The 14513-nt window shown below is 41.8% G+C and overlaps 1 protein-coding gene across 3 annotated transcripts; it reads left to right on the top strand.

Moving 5' to 3' along the window:
• Positions 1-474: 474 nt before the first annotated feature.
• Positions 475-14377, top strand: LOC147315172 (heterogeneous nuclear ribonucleoprotein L-like). 3 transcript variants are annotated; one of them, XM_086262433.1, is made up of 14 exons: positions 478-652; positions 1908-2023; positions 2392-2629; positions 4212-4297; positions 4556-4652; positions 4898-4970; positions 9440-9472; positions 10160-10231; positions 10639-10886; positions 12270-12391; positions 12839-13040; positions 13140-13197; positions 13354-13464; positions 13685-14377. In XM_086262433.1, exons 1-14 carry the CDS (start codon positions 575-577, stop codon positions 13741-13743), a joined length of 1593 nt encoding a protein of 530 aa, XP_086118559.1. In that variant the 5' UTR covers positions 478-574; the 3' UTR covers positions 13744-14377. The 3 variants fall into 3 exon arrangements, with proteins under 3 accessions (XP_086118562.1, XP_086118559.1, XP_086118561.1); XM_086262435.1 differs by lacking the exon at positions 9440-9472 and having other exon boundaries at positions 480-652; XM_086262436.1 differs by lacking the exons at positions 9440-9472; positions 10160-10231 and having other exon boundaries at positions 475-652.
• The last annotated feature ends 136 nt before the right edge of the window (positions 14378-14513 follow it).

Genomic DNA, 14513 nt, shown 5'->3' with positions numbered 1-14513 from the left:
AATGTATTGACACATGTTATATAAAACATGTTTCCTGTTTATGAAAACAAGAACCGGGTCAAAGGCTACAAAAAACTACTCCCTGGTATGCACCAATTACCTGCAACACTAACCTCACAGGGATGGCTTCTTTAAAATGTTGCTCTGTTCTGAAACTTTGAGTTGTCATTATTTTGACCAGTAACACTCAGCCAACGACGATTTCAGACCGCATAAAGATGGTAGCACCTGAGGCTCCTCAGATCAGATCTGATCATTAGTAATACGGTTTTATTGTAAACGCTAAACCTGAATAATATTGCGCCTGTTCGGTAAAAGTACATAATCTGAGGTCACTTGAAAATAACCAGCCTTGTATTGGTATATGCTGCGTTTAACTTCAAAATAATGACTTAAACGCTTCTTTTTTCCGATTGGTTCTTACTCAAGTTACAAGCTGATTGACAGCTGCCTGGGCCTATCATATCGCGTTATGTATTGAAAGTGGGCGTGGATACGCAAGCCTCGTTTTTCTTGACTTTTCCGTCCATTTCACTTCGTCGTCACTACCACCATCCTTTTTAACCGGGACAACATGGCTACTGCAGCTAACCGTTACTACAGCGAAGACGGCAGGGCAACGAAAAGACAGAAAACCGACGGAATGGCCACGGTACGTTGGTCTCAGGAAGAATGGGAATTAATTTAGCGTACAGTGTGAATATACGCAGCTCGGTAACTCATTTCTCGGTGCAGTTTGATTCATTCAGATGTGAGCTGGAAAAAATGTGTCACGACGCGCCGCAGGTTATTAAATCCATGCCCGGGAAGATAGTTGTCCAACAAAACTGGGCGTTTTACAATGTTTTTCCATTTAAACGCTGTGTAGTTTCGATTGCAGCTGCTCGGGATGTGTCTCTGGGCGTAAATAGTATTGTGCCCGTGCCTTGCCCTCTGAATGGAGCTGTCGGAGGGCGGTTTCTCCGCCTCGGCCTTGCCGTAGCTCGGCTTTGTTCTAGTGCCGGTAACGTTAGCATCGTGCTAGCTATTAGTCCCCCACGAAATAACCCGCTTTTTATTGTAGAGATCATTGACCATTAGTCCATACTTTGAGCAAGCCAATTATTATTATTATTTACGTTTATACAGAACTGTATAACTATGCAATTGAAAGCACGTTATTAGAACCGTGGGCCTGATTAGCACCCCTTCCCCCCCCAACTGCTCAAAACTCAAACGGGATAGTGACCAGTATTCAGTCCGAGAAGGACGCACAGAAGTGCAACAAACTGGAAATCCTGAGTGTCTCACTGAGTAGCTTGTTGGTGTAGCTAGGTGTAATTTTATTAGACCATGTGGAAGAGAGCGTGTTACAGTATTAAAATATATTTTATCTTTTGTGGGACGGTTTAACACAAAAAAAAAAAAAAACCCGCAAAAATGCACATATGGGAATTTACCTTCCACTCGCAATTATTTCTGCAGGATAAATTCGTTAAGCGTGTCAGAATCCTTAAATAGATGACCCGATGTCCGCAGGTTGCACAAGTAACTGGACATGTTTCGACTTTCCTTCATTGATTGTCAAATATTTTGGTGCCCAATAAAAGGAAAATTCCAAGTATTGTATTTCATTTTTTTTTAAATGCAGAATAATCCAGTTAATTTCTTGTCTTTCTTCTTCAAGGTAACTGCTGTTGTGATTTGGCGCTGTATAAATATAGTTCAATTTCTTGAAATCCTGAATTAAAGCTAAAAGTCTGAATAGAATCGCATCTCGATTGTTTTGTGGTCCTTATACAGTTGCATAATTACAAAGTCTCTCACTGTACGGATGCTCGTTATGAGCCAGGAAAAAAACCTTCATAAAGAAGAAGTCTACAGTTAGTTGTTTTTTTGTTTTGATTTTTAAATTGTGATTTTAATAGGGATACGAAGATCCGCACAAGACCCTTCCATCCGTGGTGGTCCATGTCCGGGGGCTGGTGGATGGTGTTACAGAAGCTGACCTCGTGGAAGCCTTGCAAGAATTTGGAGCAATCAGGTAAAAACTTGGAATAAAGTTTTCCGCAAGCAGCAGCTGAGTGACTTTTAATGATTGCTTATAAACCAAACCCAACTCTGGCCTTCAACTACATAGAGAAATGCTGATCCCTTTAGACCCTCAGGTAGGGTCCTTAAGTCAGTGCTTATATCTGAAGACTTTGGAACAACCTCACCAAGGCTCGACGCTTCATGACTTCCTTCAGATTACTTCGTCAGATCCAACAGGATGGTTTTTACATGTCATTCATTTATCAGCTTTTAGTTTGTGTATTGTCTTAGTTTGGCATGCTTTGAAGATTTTTTTTTTTTAAGGTGCGATATAAATAAAGTTATCAACTCCCAGCTAATGTGTTCTGTTTGTCTTAGCTATGTGGTGGTGATGCCCAATAAGCGTCAGGCGCTGGTAGAGTACGAGGACATGAACGGATCATCCACAGCTGTGACTTATGCTGCAGACAACCAGGTATACATCGCCGGCCACCCAGCGTTCATCAACTACTCCACCAGCCAGAAGATATCCAGGCCCGGAGACTCTGATGACTCGAGAACCGTTAACAATGTTCTTCTGTTCACTATCATGAACCCCATCTACCCTATTACAACGGTGAGTGCAACGATTTGTGTCATTACTTTGCCTGGGACTGTTTTGTGTACCAGCTGACGGGTGTCCTTAAATGTCAGTGCTGTTGTTTTACCACAAACGGTTGTTAGTAGTTATGCACTGCAGGAAAAGTTTTAAAGTTGGCTGCCGCTCTGGTAGTTTGGAACAATGTCAGTTATGTGTCGGTGGCTGAAATAAAAGGGAAGCAGAGACCACAAATGCTACAACCCATACAAATACAGAGTGTCTTTGCCATTTGTTGGAATGTGCTGCTTTTCTCTGAAAATTGAGTGGCGGTACTGGCGATGTAACGGTAGAAAGACATCCCTGCTTAGATCATTCATGGACACCATACAGCCCCAGGCTTGTACCAGCCTGTAGACGTCCTGTCAGTGAAAGTGTATACACATACACAATAGGGGTGGGCGGTATAAACGGTATACGGTAGAAACCATATAAATTTGGCCAGAGATTTTGACTATACCACTCTACCGCGATAGCGCATGTTGATGGTGACATGAAGCTGCGCCCGTTTTGGTCGAAAGCATTGCAGCGGCTGCAAACAACCTCTGCAAATTATGCCGGGCGACAGTAATAGCAAAGAGACGAAGCACTTTTGGAATATGAGGAAAGCCAAAAACTGCGCTTCCTCCACTTCCCTACCTTTGATTCTTTAATGCCAAATTCTCTCACAGCTGCTCTATTCCCATGTAGTTGCAGTATATTAATGACTAACCTCGTATTGTGGATGGATTATCTCAGTTGTTCTCCTCACTGAAGTTTGGTCCATTTATAGCATCCTGCCATGCAATTGCATTTGTCCCCAACCACCAGAAACCCTCACGTTAACTTTTATCGAGTGGAAAAAGTTAGCGTTCATCCTTCAGCTTCACTGTGCTAATGTTATACATACATACATACATAAGGCACACTCTCGATTTTTGAGAAAATTAAAGGATTTTAAGTGTGCCTTATAGTGTGTAAAATACGTTATACAGAAGAAAAGAAAATATTGCGATATATATATCGTCACCGCACATGCTTCAAATTATACCGTGATATGGATTTTAGGCCATAACCCCCAGCCCTAATACACAATGAGTAGCGTTATGTTAATCCACTTTATATGGTGCACCCTACTGAAGAAGTTCACATCCTCAGATTGACATATTTAATCAATTTTTAAAATTTAACATGGATCTTTTATATAGTTAATGACACACCAACAGCATCAGTAAGTTCTGAACGCCACCATTTGGGAATCGCTGCACTCCACCTAGCTTATGATTACAGTTGTAAACCTTTTGAATGGGAGTACACTCAGGAATTGACTTCACACCTGCTGGTTGCACTTTAATGCTGCTTTGGGTAATTGCACAGTTAGAATTTTGTAACTCAGATTCTCAGACTGTACAGAAGGTGGTGCTCAGATTGGGGGGAAATCTGGGAGTTTCAAGAAAACTGATTATTTAAAAAAAACAAAAACTAAATAGTATGAAACTTTTAAGGGGGGGTCAAAACTTGCATTAAGATTGTTTTGAATAACAAATCTAATCATAAAATGTGTTTTGTTTCATGTTCTCAGGACGTCCTCTACACTATCTGCAACAACTGTGGGCCGGTCCAGAGAATCGTTATCTTCAGGAAAAACGGCGTCCAGGCAATGGTTGAATATCCTTTCAAGTCCTCATTGGCTGCTATCTTATTTGTTAACTGTGAGAAACAAAGGAAAGCTGGTATCTTTATAAACATATAAGAAACAGGGTGGAGATCAGAAAAGTTTTTACAGTTGCTTAAAATTTACCCACAGTGCCTAACAGCATGTGGGGGTTTTTTTGTTTTGTTTTTTGTCTGCTGTCTTCTTTTTCATTCTTTAGTGGCATTTAAAAAGTCCAAATACACACCTTGTGCCCTTAACCATGCCATCACGTTTGACTCCGTTCAAAGTGCCCAGAGGGCCAAGGCGTCACTCAATGGAGCAGATATCTACTCTGGCTGCTGCACCCTGAAGATCGAGTATGCAAAGGTAACACCTGCAAATAAAATTCTTTGTTAGAAAGTGAATGTTTCTGAGTTAATGACATGTAATGAAAGCTAGTTATAAGTAAAACTGATTCTAGATAGTTTTTTAGCCAAAGCCACAGTAGATTGGAGGGAAAGAGCCACCGGTTTAGAACCCCGGTCCAGTCAGTTAAAATTTATTTTCATTTGACAGGTTAAAAGTCGGATTTGTTTATTCATATAATTTTTTTTTTCTTCATTTTATTCCAGCCAACTCGTTTGAATGTGTTCAAGAATGACCAGGACACTTGGGACTACACAAACCCCAATCTGGGAGGCCCAGGTAAAACCTCAAGCAGCAGACACACACCCCCAGACATTTGCTTAGTGCTACATATGCTCTGTAGCTGAGAAGCCTGATACTGTTCAGCACCCTTACTGCCACTGTGGGGACTTGCAGCAAGCATGCTACTGGGCAGATGGAGGCAGCACTCTTCACTGATAATGCTACAACATGGATCCATTTTTTTTTTTTTTTTTTTTTTAAGTGTATGTGGCATATTTTGAAACAAACCAATGTGGCATTATGACTGAAGCGTTACTTTGGGTCTTTACATTTCTCTGGGTTTTCAGGTTCATTAAGTAAAAACAAAAAAAAGCAGAACTTGTAATTTTTTATTTTTTACAAACCAGCATATCGCTAAGTGGAGAGACTGGCAGGAACAGACAGAGAGAAAGATAACATAGCGAGGCTAATATTTTCTGTGGCATCTTGTTGTTCTGGTTTACTTGTGTACTTGTTACGTGACCCTCCCTTCAGACTCTTAAGATGAGTAAATTGTGGTGCTTGTGACTGTAGATCCTGCTTCGGCACCTGTCTAACCTAGTTTGTGTTTCCCAGCAGCTCATTAAGTCAGTTCACCTCGGGCGGAAGTTACTGTCAGGAAGTAGTTTTCACTGTTTCAAGAATAGAGCAGCTTTCTTTTCCCCAAAGCAGTAGAGAGACTGTTTGCCTAATGCTGGGACAGCACATTAACAATATGTCCTCCTCCACAAAGAGTGATTTAAATAAATGGGTTGATTTTTCTAAAGTTGGGTGTCTTATAATAAATAATACTGCAAAACAACAAAATGCATAAAGGGTTAAAAACAGCCAGGCCAGTGATGGTGTATATATACCAGTCAGTTCACCTGCAAAGCGAACCCACCGTTAAACATTGTTTTTCTTTCTTTCTTTTCCTTGTAGCTGTTTTACATTAAAGGAAGTCTATAACATTACAGAAACAATAAGGCTGGGGAAAAAGCAGGGAGGTGGAGGCGTTTCTCTTGCTTGATTAAAACTAAATCTAATCTAAATTAGAGCTAATGCGCAATATTTGCTCCACTACTATTATTTTTAAAGCTCAAGTTGGTAATCATTTTGCAGTTTCAGACCAATAATATAAACAAATCTAGTATTCAGTCTTAAAGATTATGCTAGCTTCTTGTGTAAAGATGTTAAAATTACTTGGTTTGCAGGGACCAGTCTAATGCCTGAAATAGGCTTCAGCAGCAAATCTGCCTCAAAGCTTAACAGGAAATGGAAAATCCTTTTAACCTTACTTCGTAACCTGATGTGTGCGTCCTGATAAATGTAATGACTTGAATGGCGTGGAAGGTAGAGGTGACAGGTTAGGACGTCTATTTCCCGCAGAAGTCTAAATCAAACTTGGACAGTTAAAGTGCGTTTTTGTTTTCTGCTGCAGAAAAGGTCGAAATGTCTTACAGCCTTTTCTTCACATTACAGCAGTGTGACTGACTGGAAGCAACAGTATTTACTCCTTTATACTGTTATTTGTATTTATTTTTTTAAAATTTAAATAAGACATTTTGATATTCTTCATGTAACTTAAAGTAGAGAAGATTAAGGTTTATTTTTCCCAGTCCCAGTTTTGAGACAGATGTCTGTATGGTCACACTGACTGAGCATTGGCTGCTCTATTATTTCTCATTAAATGTCCTCTTGAATCAGTTCAGTCACAGAGAAGCTAACCTGCTATGTGCACATTTTCTTTCTGCTGGCATTTGCTGTTCCTGCCCTTCTCATGGCACATTTTTGCAGGATTGTTTTTGGACATCTGTTAGTACTATTACTTTTTTTTTTTTTTTCTCAAAGTGTGGTTAAACTTTGACTTTAAAGGTACTTTTTTGTACAACTGAAGTTGGTCTATGGTTGGGCTGTACTCTTGTGTAATGCCACTTTCTACCCTGAGGTACAGTGACTTAACCTAACCATTGTTAAACCAGGCGAACAGTTATTTACAATTGTACTTTTTAAAAAAAGCTTGTTTTTTTTTTTTTGTTTTTTTTTCTAATTAAGGTTAAGCATCTGAAGTTTTTAAGTGTTGCCCTCCTGCCTGCAGAGGGCAATTACAAAAGGTACCTTTAAAGTCACTTAACTGAAAAACATGTGTTTGCCACCAAGACTAATGCTGGTCTTTCCCACTGTTTTTAATTACACCTTAAAATTTACATTTCGGTTGACAAAACATGTTTTTTTTGGGGGGGGGGGGGGTCGGTAGTCGGGTGTAAAAAGCCAAATGTGCTTCAGTTGAAGTTTGCTTCTGTATTTTATTACATTTAATTTTGGCTGAGAACAGAGGTGTTGGACCAGCATCAGTTGACTGGCTCTCTGTAATGGGTGACTTTCAAAAAAAACCAACTATGCACAGAAGCTTTGTGCAGATACACGCTGACATCAACACTCAGCGACCACCATCTCAAGCATCCACTTCTTCAGGGAGGACACTACCACTATCACACAGAGGGCCAAATGTCCTCTGAGATACCATCCATCCAACACGCCGATGTAGGACTGATACACCACTCAATCGTCATCTCTGCATTCTTGCACAAGATCCATGGAGACATTTGTAGAGTGTGGGGAGTTTTGGTACTGAGCTACACTCGGTCCCTCCCCTCCGTTTTCCCCCTTCTTCGTCACTTTGAGACACAAGCAGCTACAGTGCTCCCATTGTCTACACCAAACGAAGACTGACACCAGAGAAGACACAGCACCACCCACCCAGTCAGAAGCTAGTGACAGGCATCTTTCACCACAGCAGACGATGCATACTGATAACAATCAGTCAAGATCACATTTTTTTTAAAGCCTCGAGCTAAACTGCTCGTCACGCTTTGCGACACGAACGCAGCACACTGATGCCGTACCGACTGATCCACCTCACACCCTCGAATCAAGACATTTCCACTCACATTGGAGTCAACACAAGACAACTGATGAAGACAAGACACTGCTGACAACACCATCAGCACACTCAGAGTCCAGTCAGACCATCCACTGTGTCCCTCCCTCACATGGAGTTCAGCTTTTCTCTCTCGCTCTTTCTCCTCTTTCTCCCTCTGATTTTCTTACTACTTGCATCCCTGTTTAGCTTCTTTCTCCTTTTTTTTCTTTAAATATATTTAAGTCTCTAGAACCTGTGTAACACCTTCCATGTGATGCAGGTTTGGCAATTTGCGGCTAAGAGGAGCCAGCTTCCCCCCCACTGAAATGTGCTCTATGGCAGCTTCAAGTCCTACCTTTCCAAAACGCAACAAAAAGGATGGAAACGCCAACCAAGCTCCCCACCTACCAGTGGGCGTTTCAGCTTGCTAAACCAGGAAATCGATCCTGAGGTGGAGACTTGCCCCCCCCTCCCCAAAAAGAGGAAATGGATAAGAGTTTGGGATGAAATGAGTTGAGTGGAGAGTGGTGGAACTGCCGCAGCAAATGTCTTCCTCCCACTGTTTGTAAACTTGCAGTAAGTAAATCGAGACCTGTTCTCAAGGAACATAACTGCACAGCACCACATGACCCCAAAGCCCAGCTACCAACATCGCCACACAAGACAGACATGACTCCATTCTTTTTAAATTATTTTTTTCCTTCCCCTCACACAGGCTTAATCTCTCTTTCTGGAGGAGGCTGTGGTTCTGTTTTCTAATGTCAAACCTGCTCTCTGTATGTCTGTAAGCTGTGTTGTTGCTCCCTCTGTTGGCAGTTTACAGCCATCAGTAATCTCATCCATCTTCCCTGGAGCTGTGCTAGTTTCTTTGGGAAATAAATCATGTTTTAATCTGGAGTTTGGGTGTGAACTTAATGGGCTCGTGTCGGATGTGCTTGACAACAGATGGCATAAAAGATGGGCGTAGCTACCAACGCTGAAAAGTTTCTTCTAAATGGGCGGTAGGGGGCAAAAAGACTTGCAGCTGTGTAGACGTCTATGGAAAACTGGTCCTTAGCTCCATTCTGTGACCTCATTTAACACTTTCCTGATTGGTTTATGTTCTCACCGAGTAACGCATTAAGTTTACCAAATAAACTATGGACACAATAAGGTTTTCCAGGGTGTCCTATTGGCTATTTGCTTGTGAGTCACAAGTTGTTAGCCAAAGAGTGAGCGGTGCCCTTCGGGTTCTCTCGTTTCGTGTGGTTTCAGAACTCATCCTGAAACTTCCTAACAAGGCTTCGCAAACCAATGGTGGTTACGTCCTTCTTTTATTTAGTCTGTGTCTGTGACCAACCCTGCTAATTACAAAGCGGCACACACCTGGTAAAGTTAGGAGAGTCTAAATTTGTCACCTGCAAAGGTACCAAGCTTGCATTTCTTATAAAACTCTTCCCCACTGAGGACAGAAAGCCTTATCATTTACGAGTGGTCTTAATGCACTCTCCACACTTACCTCGGGTAACTTCACTTGAGTTAAGATGTAACCATGATTAACCTGGCTTCCCTTCTGATTGTGTATGATTATTGTGTACCTGTACAGATGGTGATGCAGATGGCAATGGGAGCAATGCAGGTGTGTGTGAGCGTACAAATTTTTTTTTTTTTTTTTTAATTTAGCCATTTGTCATACTTATCCAGACTGACTTTGTTTGATACCCTTACCCTCTTCACCTCTGAGATCATCAGCATCCACCTCACCCTTGCCATTTACTCCTGTTCCACTTTACATGCTAAGGGGTTTAGCATTGTGGATGTTTTTGAGTTAAAGGGGTTTTGGGGTTATTTCCTTAGACCCTAATGCTGTCTTTGTCATTCATTACACGTCCTTGCCCTCCCCCACCATTCCTTTACAATCACTCAAGACCAAAAGGGGCAGTTGCTGAGATGGTTGAGATGTTTGGAGTGTAATCTGTAATCTGAGCGGCTCTCGCAGGCCCGATGCATCTGGCCTGTGAGAGCCAGATGCATCAATCTTTAAATGCATGCGTTTCTCTTAAGTACTCTGATTAGTTTCTTTTTTTGTTTTTGTAATTGTTCCTCTGACAGATTATTTAGACGCTTTGGTGTGCACTCTGATGCACCTTTGGCATCAAAATGTCAGTTTACCATAATACATATTTTGTGCTCAAGCATCCCATTGTCATGTAGAGATTACAGTTCTGTTTCCAGACTTTTCTTGTTATATTTATCACCTTTTTTTTTTTTTTTTTTTTCTTTCTCTATCCTTTTCTTCTTTCCTTTTGTCTTCCTGTTCTTATAGACGATGTGAATGCCAACCCTAACAAGCGCCAGAGACAGCCTGCTCTGCTGGGCGACCACCCTCCAGAGTACGGTAAGGCTCTCACGCCCCTGGGGAACAAGAGAACCCACTGAAACACAACATGCAAAATGCTGAGCTAATCTCCTCTGTATGTGGATTAATCCTAGTCCCAGACTGAAAGAAGGATTCAGTCGAGATCTAGTTTAAGACTAGGTTTATTAGCCCTAAACTGGGGAAACTGAGGTTTAAACTTTAATAATCCAAACTATCTACATCCAATATGAGTCAGCAGTCATTTTAAACTTGGTACGTTCAAGTTAAGACGATTGTGTAAATTGGGTCCTCCACACAGTGGCAGTGAGGTGGTGCTGTGTCCTATGTAATTGGCTCTACAGATTTCAGTATTTACCTCACCCTGCTTGATTACTGGGGTTATTTTCACGTTTTCTCACTTTCCTGATTTCTGCCTCGTTCTTCAGGAGGCGGTTACCATGGTTACGATGAAAGCTACGGATCCCCGCCCTACGAAGGTCGTCGTATGGGTCCACCAATGAGAGGGCGTGGAGGGAGAAGCTACGGTCCAGGCTACGGACCTCCTCCCCCTCCTCCTGGCGAGTACGGCGCACATGCTGATTCGCCGGTTGTCATGGTGTACGGGTTGGACCCTGTCAAGATGAATGCCGACCGCGTCTTCAACATCTTCTGTCTCTATGGGAACGTAGAGCGGGTCAGTGCCTGTTTTTTAGCTGCGAAGCTGATGGTTGAGCTGCTGCATTGTAAATCATCAATCATTGATTGTGTTTGGTGTATGTGAAAACATCCTTCATCTCCCTTGAGCTCAGTAAACACTTTCCTGTTTATACTGGGGGTTAAATCATGAGTTCTAAGTACTGTATTGATAATCATGGGTATGTTCACGCTCCCACAGTTGGTCAGAACTGTCCTGGTTTGAAAGAGCTAAGATGAAGGTGGGTCTTTTATAAAAGACATCAGTCTTTTATATCAGGCTATGGTCTTTATTTTAACGACATCGGTGGATGATGTCAGAGTTCGGAGCTGATGGATGTTTTCTTATTGTTTAGGACAGGGGTGTCAAACTCAAATACACAGTTGGCCAAATTTCAAAACTGGAACAAAGTCGCGGGCTAACGTTAATATTTATTGAATGAATCTTTTCTTATGGACTCAAACACGTTTTGCTGAAAAACTGAATATGGAACAAGCAAAGCTTAATACTAAACAATATATATATTAGCTGTATAATACCAGTAGGCCAGCTCTGATAGTAATTTGGTATGGCTTCGCGGGCCAAATGTAATTACGCTGCGGGCCAAATTTGGCCCGCGGGCCAGAGTTTGACACTTATGGTTTAGGACCAGAAGTCTTCAGCAGTCAGACCTCTGCTGACCATTAGAAAGAACACAGGTCTAATAAAAGATGATTTTGGTGCGTGTCTAAGTCCCTGGGATGTCGTGCCTGTGGGTCTTCATGTGTGCTGTAGTAATTAATATGAACTTACAAAACCCTGTAACTCTATATTATGACTTAAACCTAATATGGCACCTTTGAACAGTAAAACCTGAAGTGAGATTACTTAGGTGAACATTAAGTTAATGCAAACATTTAAAATAATGAACACAGGAAAATGTAAATCCTGCGTCGGACCAGCACAGGCTCATGATTTTAAATGGTAACTGGTACAGGTGCTGTGTCCAGATTTGCTACTTAAACTTGCATAACGGTCTCAATCTTTTTATGCAGTTAATGTATATTCCTTCAGAAGTAAATGCACTGACATGAACATTTAACAATGACCCAGGAGGTGTCTCACATTTGTTTTTCTAACTCCTGTTTGGATATAAAAGCTCAGCGAGCAGGATGAAGTTACCAGCAAGCAAAATTTCACACTGAGAGTGAAACAAAGGAATGTAAGCAGGAAGTGTTATCATGGCTGAAACGGAGTCAATATTTTCCACCTCAACAATGCCACACTTGTGTTCCAGTTCATCAGCACGCACACAAGTCAAGAGAGCAAATTGATTCTGTGTTTAGGTCAAAACGAAAGGCAAATAGCAGAGCACCAGTCAATCCTGTCTTTGAACCCTTCCAGGTGAAGTTCATGAAGAGTAAGCCCGGAGCAGCCATGGTGGAGATGGGAGACTGCTACGCTGTGGACCGTGCAATCACTCACCTCAACAACAACTTCCTGTTTGGACAGAAACTGAATGTGTGGTGAGTTAAACTTGAACAGTTTAATCTACAAGTGTCAGACTGACGAAATCGCTCCAGGACCATCTGAGCCCGAACAAAGCAGCTTCTAGTCACGCACAACAGTTTCACTCGCCCCAGTGTTAACTGATAGCCGTTTGCCCCGGATTCTCTAATCGATCATCTGGATAGCAGTTGGAGTTGAAAACATCTGACCAATCACAAACAAGAAGTCTACGGGCAGCAGAGTGGCTGATGTTAGTTTCACTTTAAAGACTTGAATCACACAAAGGCTGACACACTGTTTTAGTCCAAAGTAAAGGCTGTGGAAATGTCATCACAAAACATGGACACATCACCCACTGGTTTATGCCTGAGCTTCTGAAGCTGCTGAGTTTTGGAGACTTAAATAGTAAGAGCCATAAATGATTTTAAAAGGCTGATCCCCCTCCCCCCTCCTATTCCCTGCAGCGTATCCAAGCAGCAAGCCATCGTTCCTGGTCAATGCTACGAGCTGGAAGATGGCACAAGCAGCTTCAAGGAATTCCATGGCTCCAGGAACAACCGGTTCACCTCCCCAGAACAAGCAGCTAAAAACCGCATCCAGCACCCGAGCAACGTGCTGCACTTCTTCAACGCTCAGCCAGAAGCCACGCCGGAGATCTTCTCTCAGGTCTGAATCCTTGGGCTGCATGTGCACAGTTCCTCCTACAAACTGTGACTATCACAAGTGTTGCACCTGCAGACCCTAACGATGTTTGTCTTCTTACAGATTTGTGACGAGATCGGTGTCAAGGCTCCTGTTAATGTCAAAATGTTCACAGGAAAAAGTACGCTGCTTTACACCCGCCTCCTCTTGACGTGTATTTGAGTTATGCCAGTGAGCTTTAAGAAGACTGGCAGATGCACCGATAAATATTTAAAACGATGACTGAATCTGAATAAAATCTAACGTCTCATCACATTTCTGCATCTGTGCCCACCAGGCGGAGCAGCTCCCAGTGATCGCAGTGCTTCAGGTCTGTTAGAGTGGGAGTCGATCAACGATGCTATGGAAGCTCTGGCCATGATAAACCACTACCAAATGAAAAATCCAAGTAAGTTTTCAATGATGCTCTCAAGTATCCTTTTTTAAATTATACACAGTAAGCAGTTGTCAGGTTAAGAGTTAGTTAACTCTAAGGAGCTGACCGTGCTTCACCTACACACTTGTTAAAGCACACATTCAGTTCATTTGGCTCATTGCAGGAATTTTGTATATGGTTTGTTTTTGTTTCTTTGGGTTGAGCTAACGCTGACTCTCTTCTCTCTCTGTAGCCGGTCCCTACCCGTACACCCTCAAACTGTGCTTCTCCACTGTTCAGCACGCCAACTGAGCGCTCTTTTGTATCGAGGAAGCTGAAGATTGGTCCTGCATTCCCATGTTCACGTGTACTTAGACCATAACTGCTTGCGACACACCACGGGGGAGAAACAGATTTTCAACAGTCATGTATTGTAACCTCTCACAATGCAGTTGTGATTCTGTGTATTTGATATATTAAGCTTAACTAATGCTAACAAGCATTTAAACTTTTGATATTTATCCCCCAGATGTGTGGCATCAACATGTTTTCACCCCAGCCCCTCAATTACTGCCGTTTTTGTTAGAAGCCTCAAGATGTCATTGGACGCTTATCTTCTGACATAACAGCTGTATTTGTAACCCTGAGAGTGAGAACAAGTTGGCATTAGAGTATCAGTTTTTGTGTGTCTTCAATATTAAGTTGTCCTTTTTACTTTTTTGTATCATACAGGAACCTGACATAGAACATTTAAAAGATTGTTCTAAGCTCGGGTTGTTCAGTGGCAGTGGACAACATGGTTTTGTAAAAGCTGTCTTTTGCAACTTTTATCAAAATTTTTTTTTTTTGTTTTGTTATTTTAATTTGTCTGTTTAGGTCTGCGTCTTCGTGTCTGGTGCGCAGAGAATTTTGTTCTTACAAAATAAAAAACAAACTTGAATTCGAACTTTATTGTTCCATCATTCTGACTTCACCGTTCACTCTTCGGTGTCTTGAGTGTAAACGTGACCCTCATTTTTAATGCAGCTCAGAGTGGAGCGGTGTACTGCAGAAATGGATGAGCTTTAAGGTTAAACCAGGAT

The sequence above is a fragment of the Aulonocara sp. 'chitande type north' Nkhata Bay genome, linkage group LG14 (assembly GCF_057382095.1).
Source record: "Aulonocara sp. 'chitande type north' Nkhata Bay isolate Kocher_YH1m ecotype deep benthic linkage group LG14, A_spYH_male_GT1.1, whole genome shotgun sequence".
Lineage (NCBI taxonomy): Eukaryota > Metazoa > Chordata > Actinopteri > Cichliformes > Cichlidae > Aulonocara > Aulonocara sp. 'chitande type north' Nkhata Bay.
Note: the sequence above shows the minus strand (reverse complement) of the source record. Positions and strands in the feature narration are given on the sequence as shown.

Excerpts from the sequence above, each read along its gene's own strand:
- LOC147315172 (XM_086262433.1), top strand. The coding sequence starts at position 575 with ATGGCTACTGCAGCTAACCGTTACTACAGCGAAGACGGCAGGGCAACG. Across the intron at positions 653-1,907 it reads AAACCGACGGAATGGCCACG|GGATACGAAGATCCGCACAA; the intron begins GTACGTTGGTCT and ends TGATTTTAATAG. Across the intron at positions 4,298-4,555 it reads GGCGTCCAGGCAATGGTTGA|GTTTGACTCCGTTCAAAGTG; the intron begins ATATCCTTTCAA and ends CCATGCCATCAC.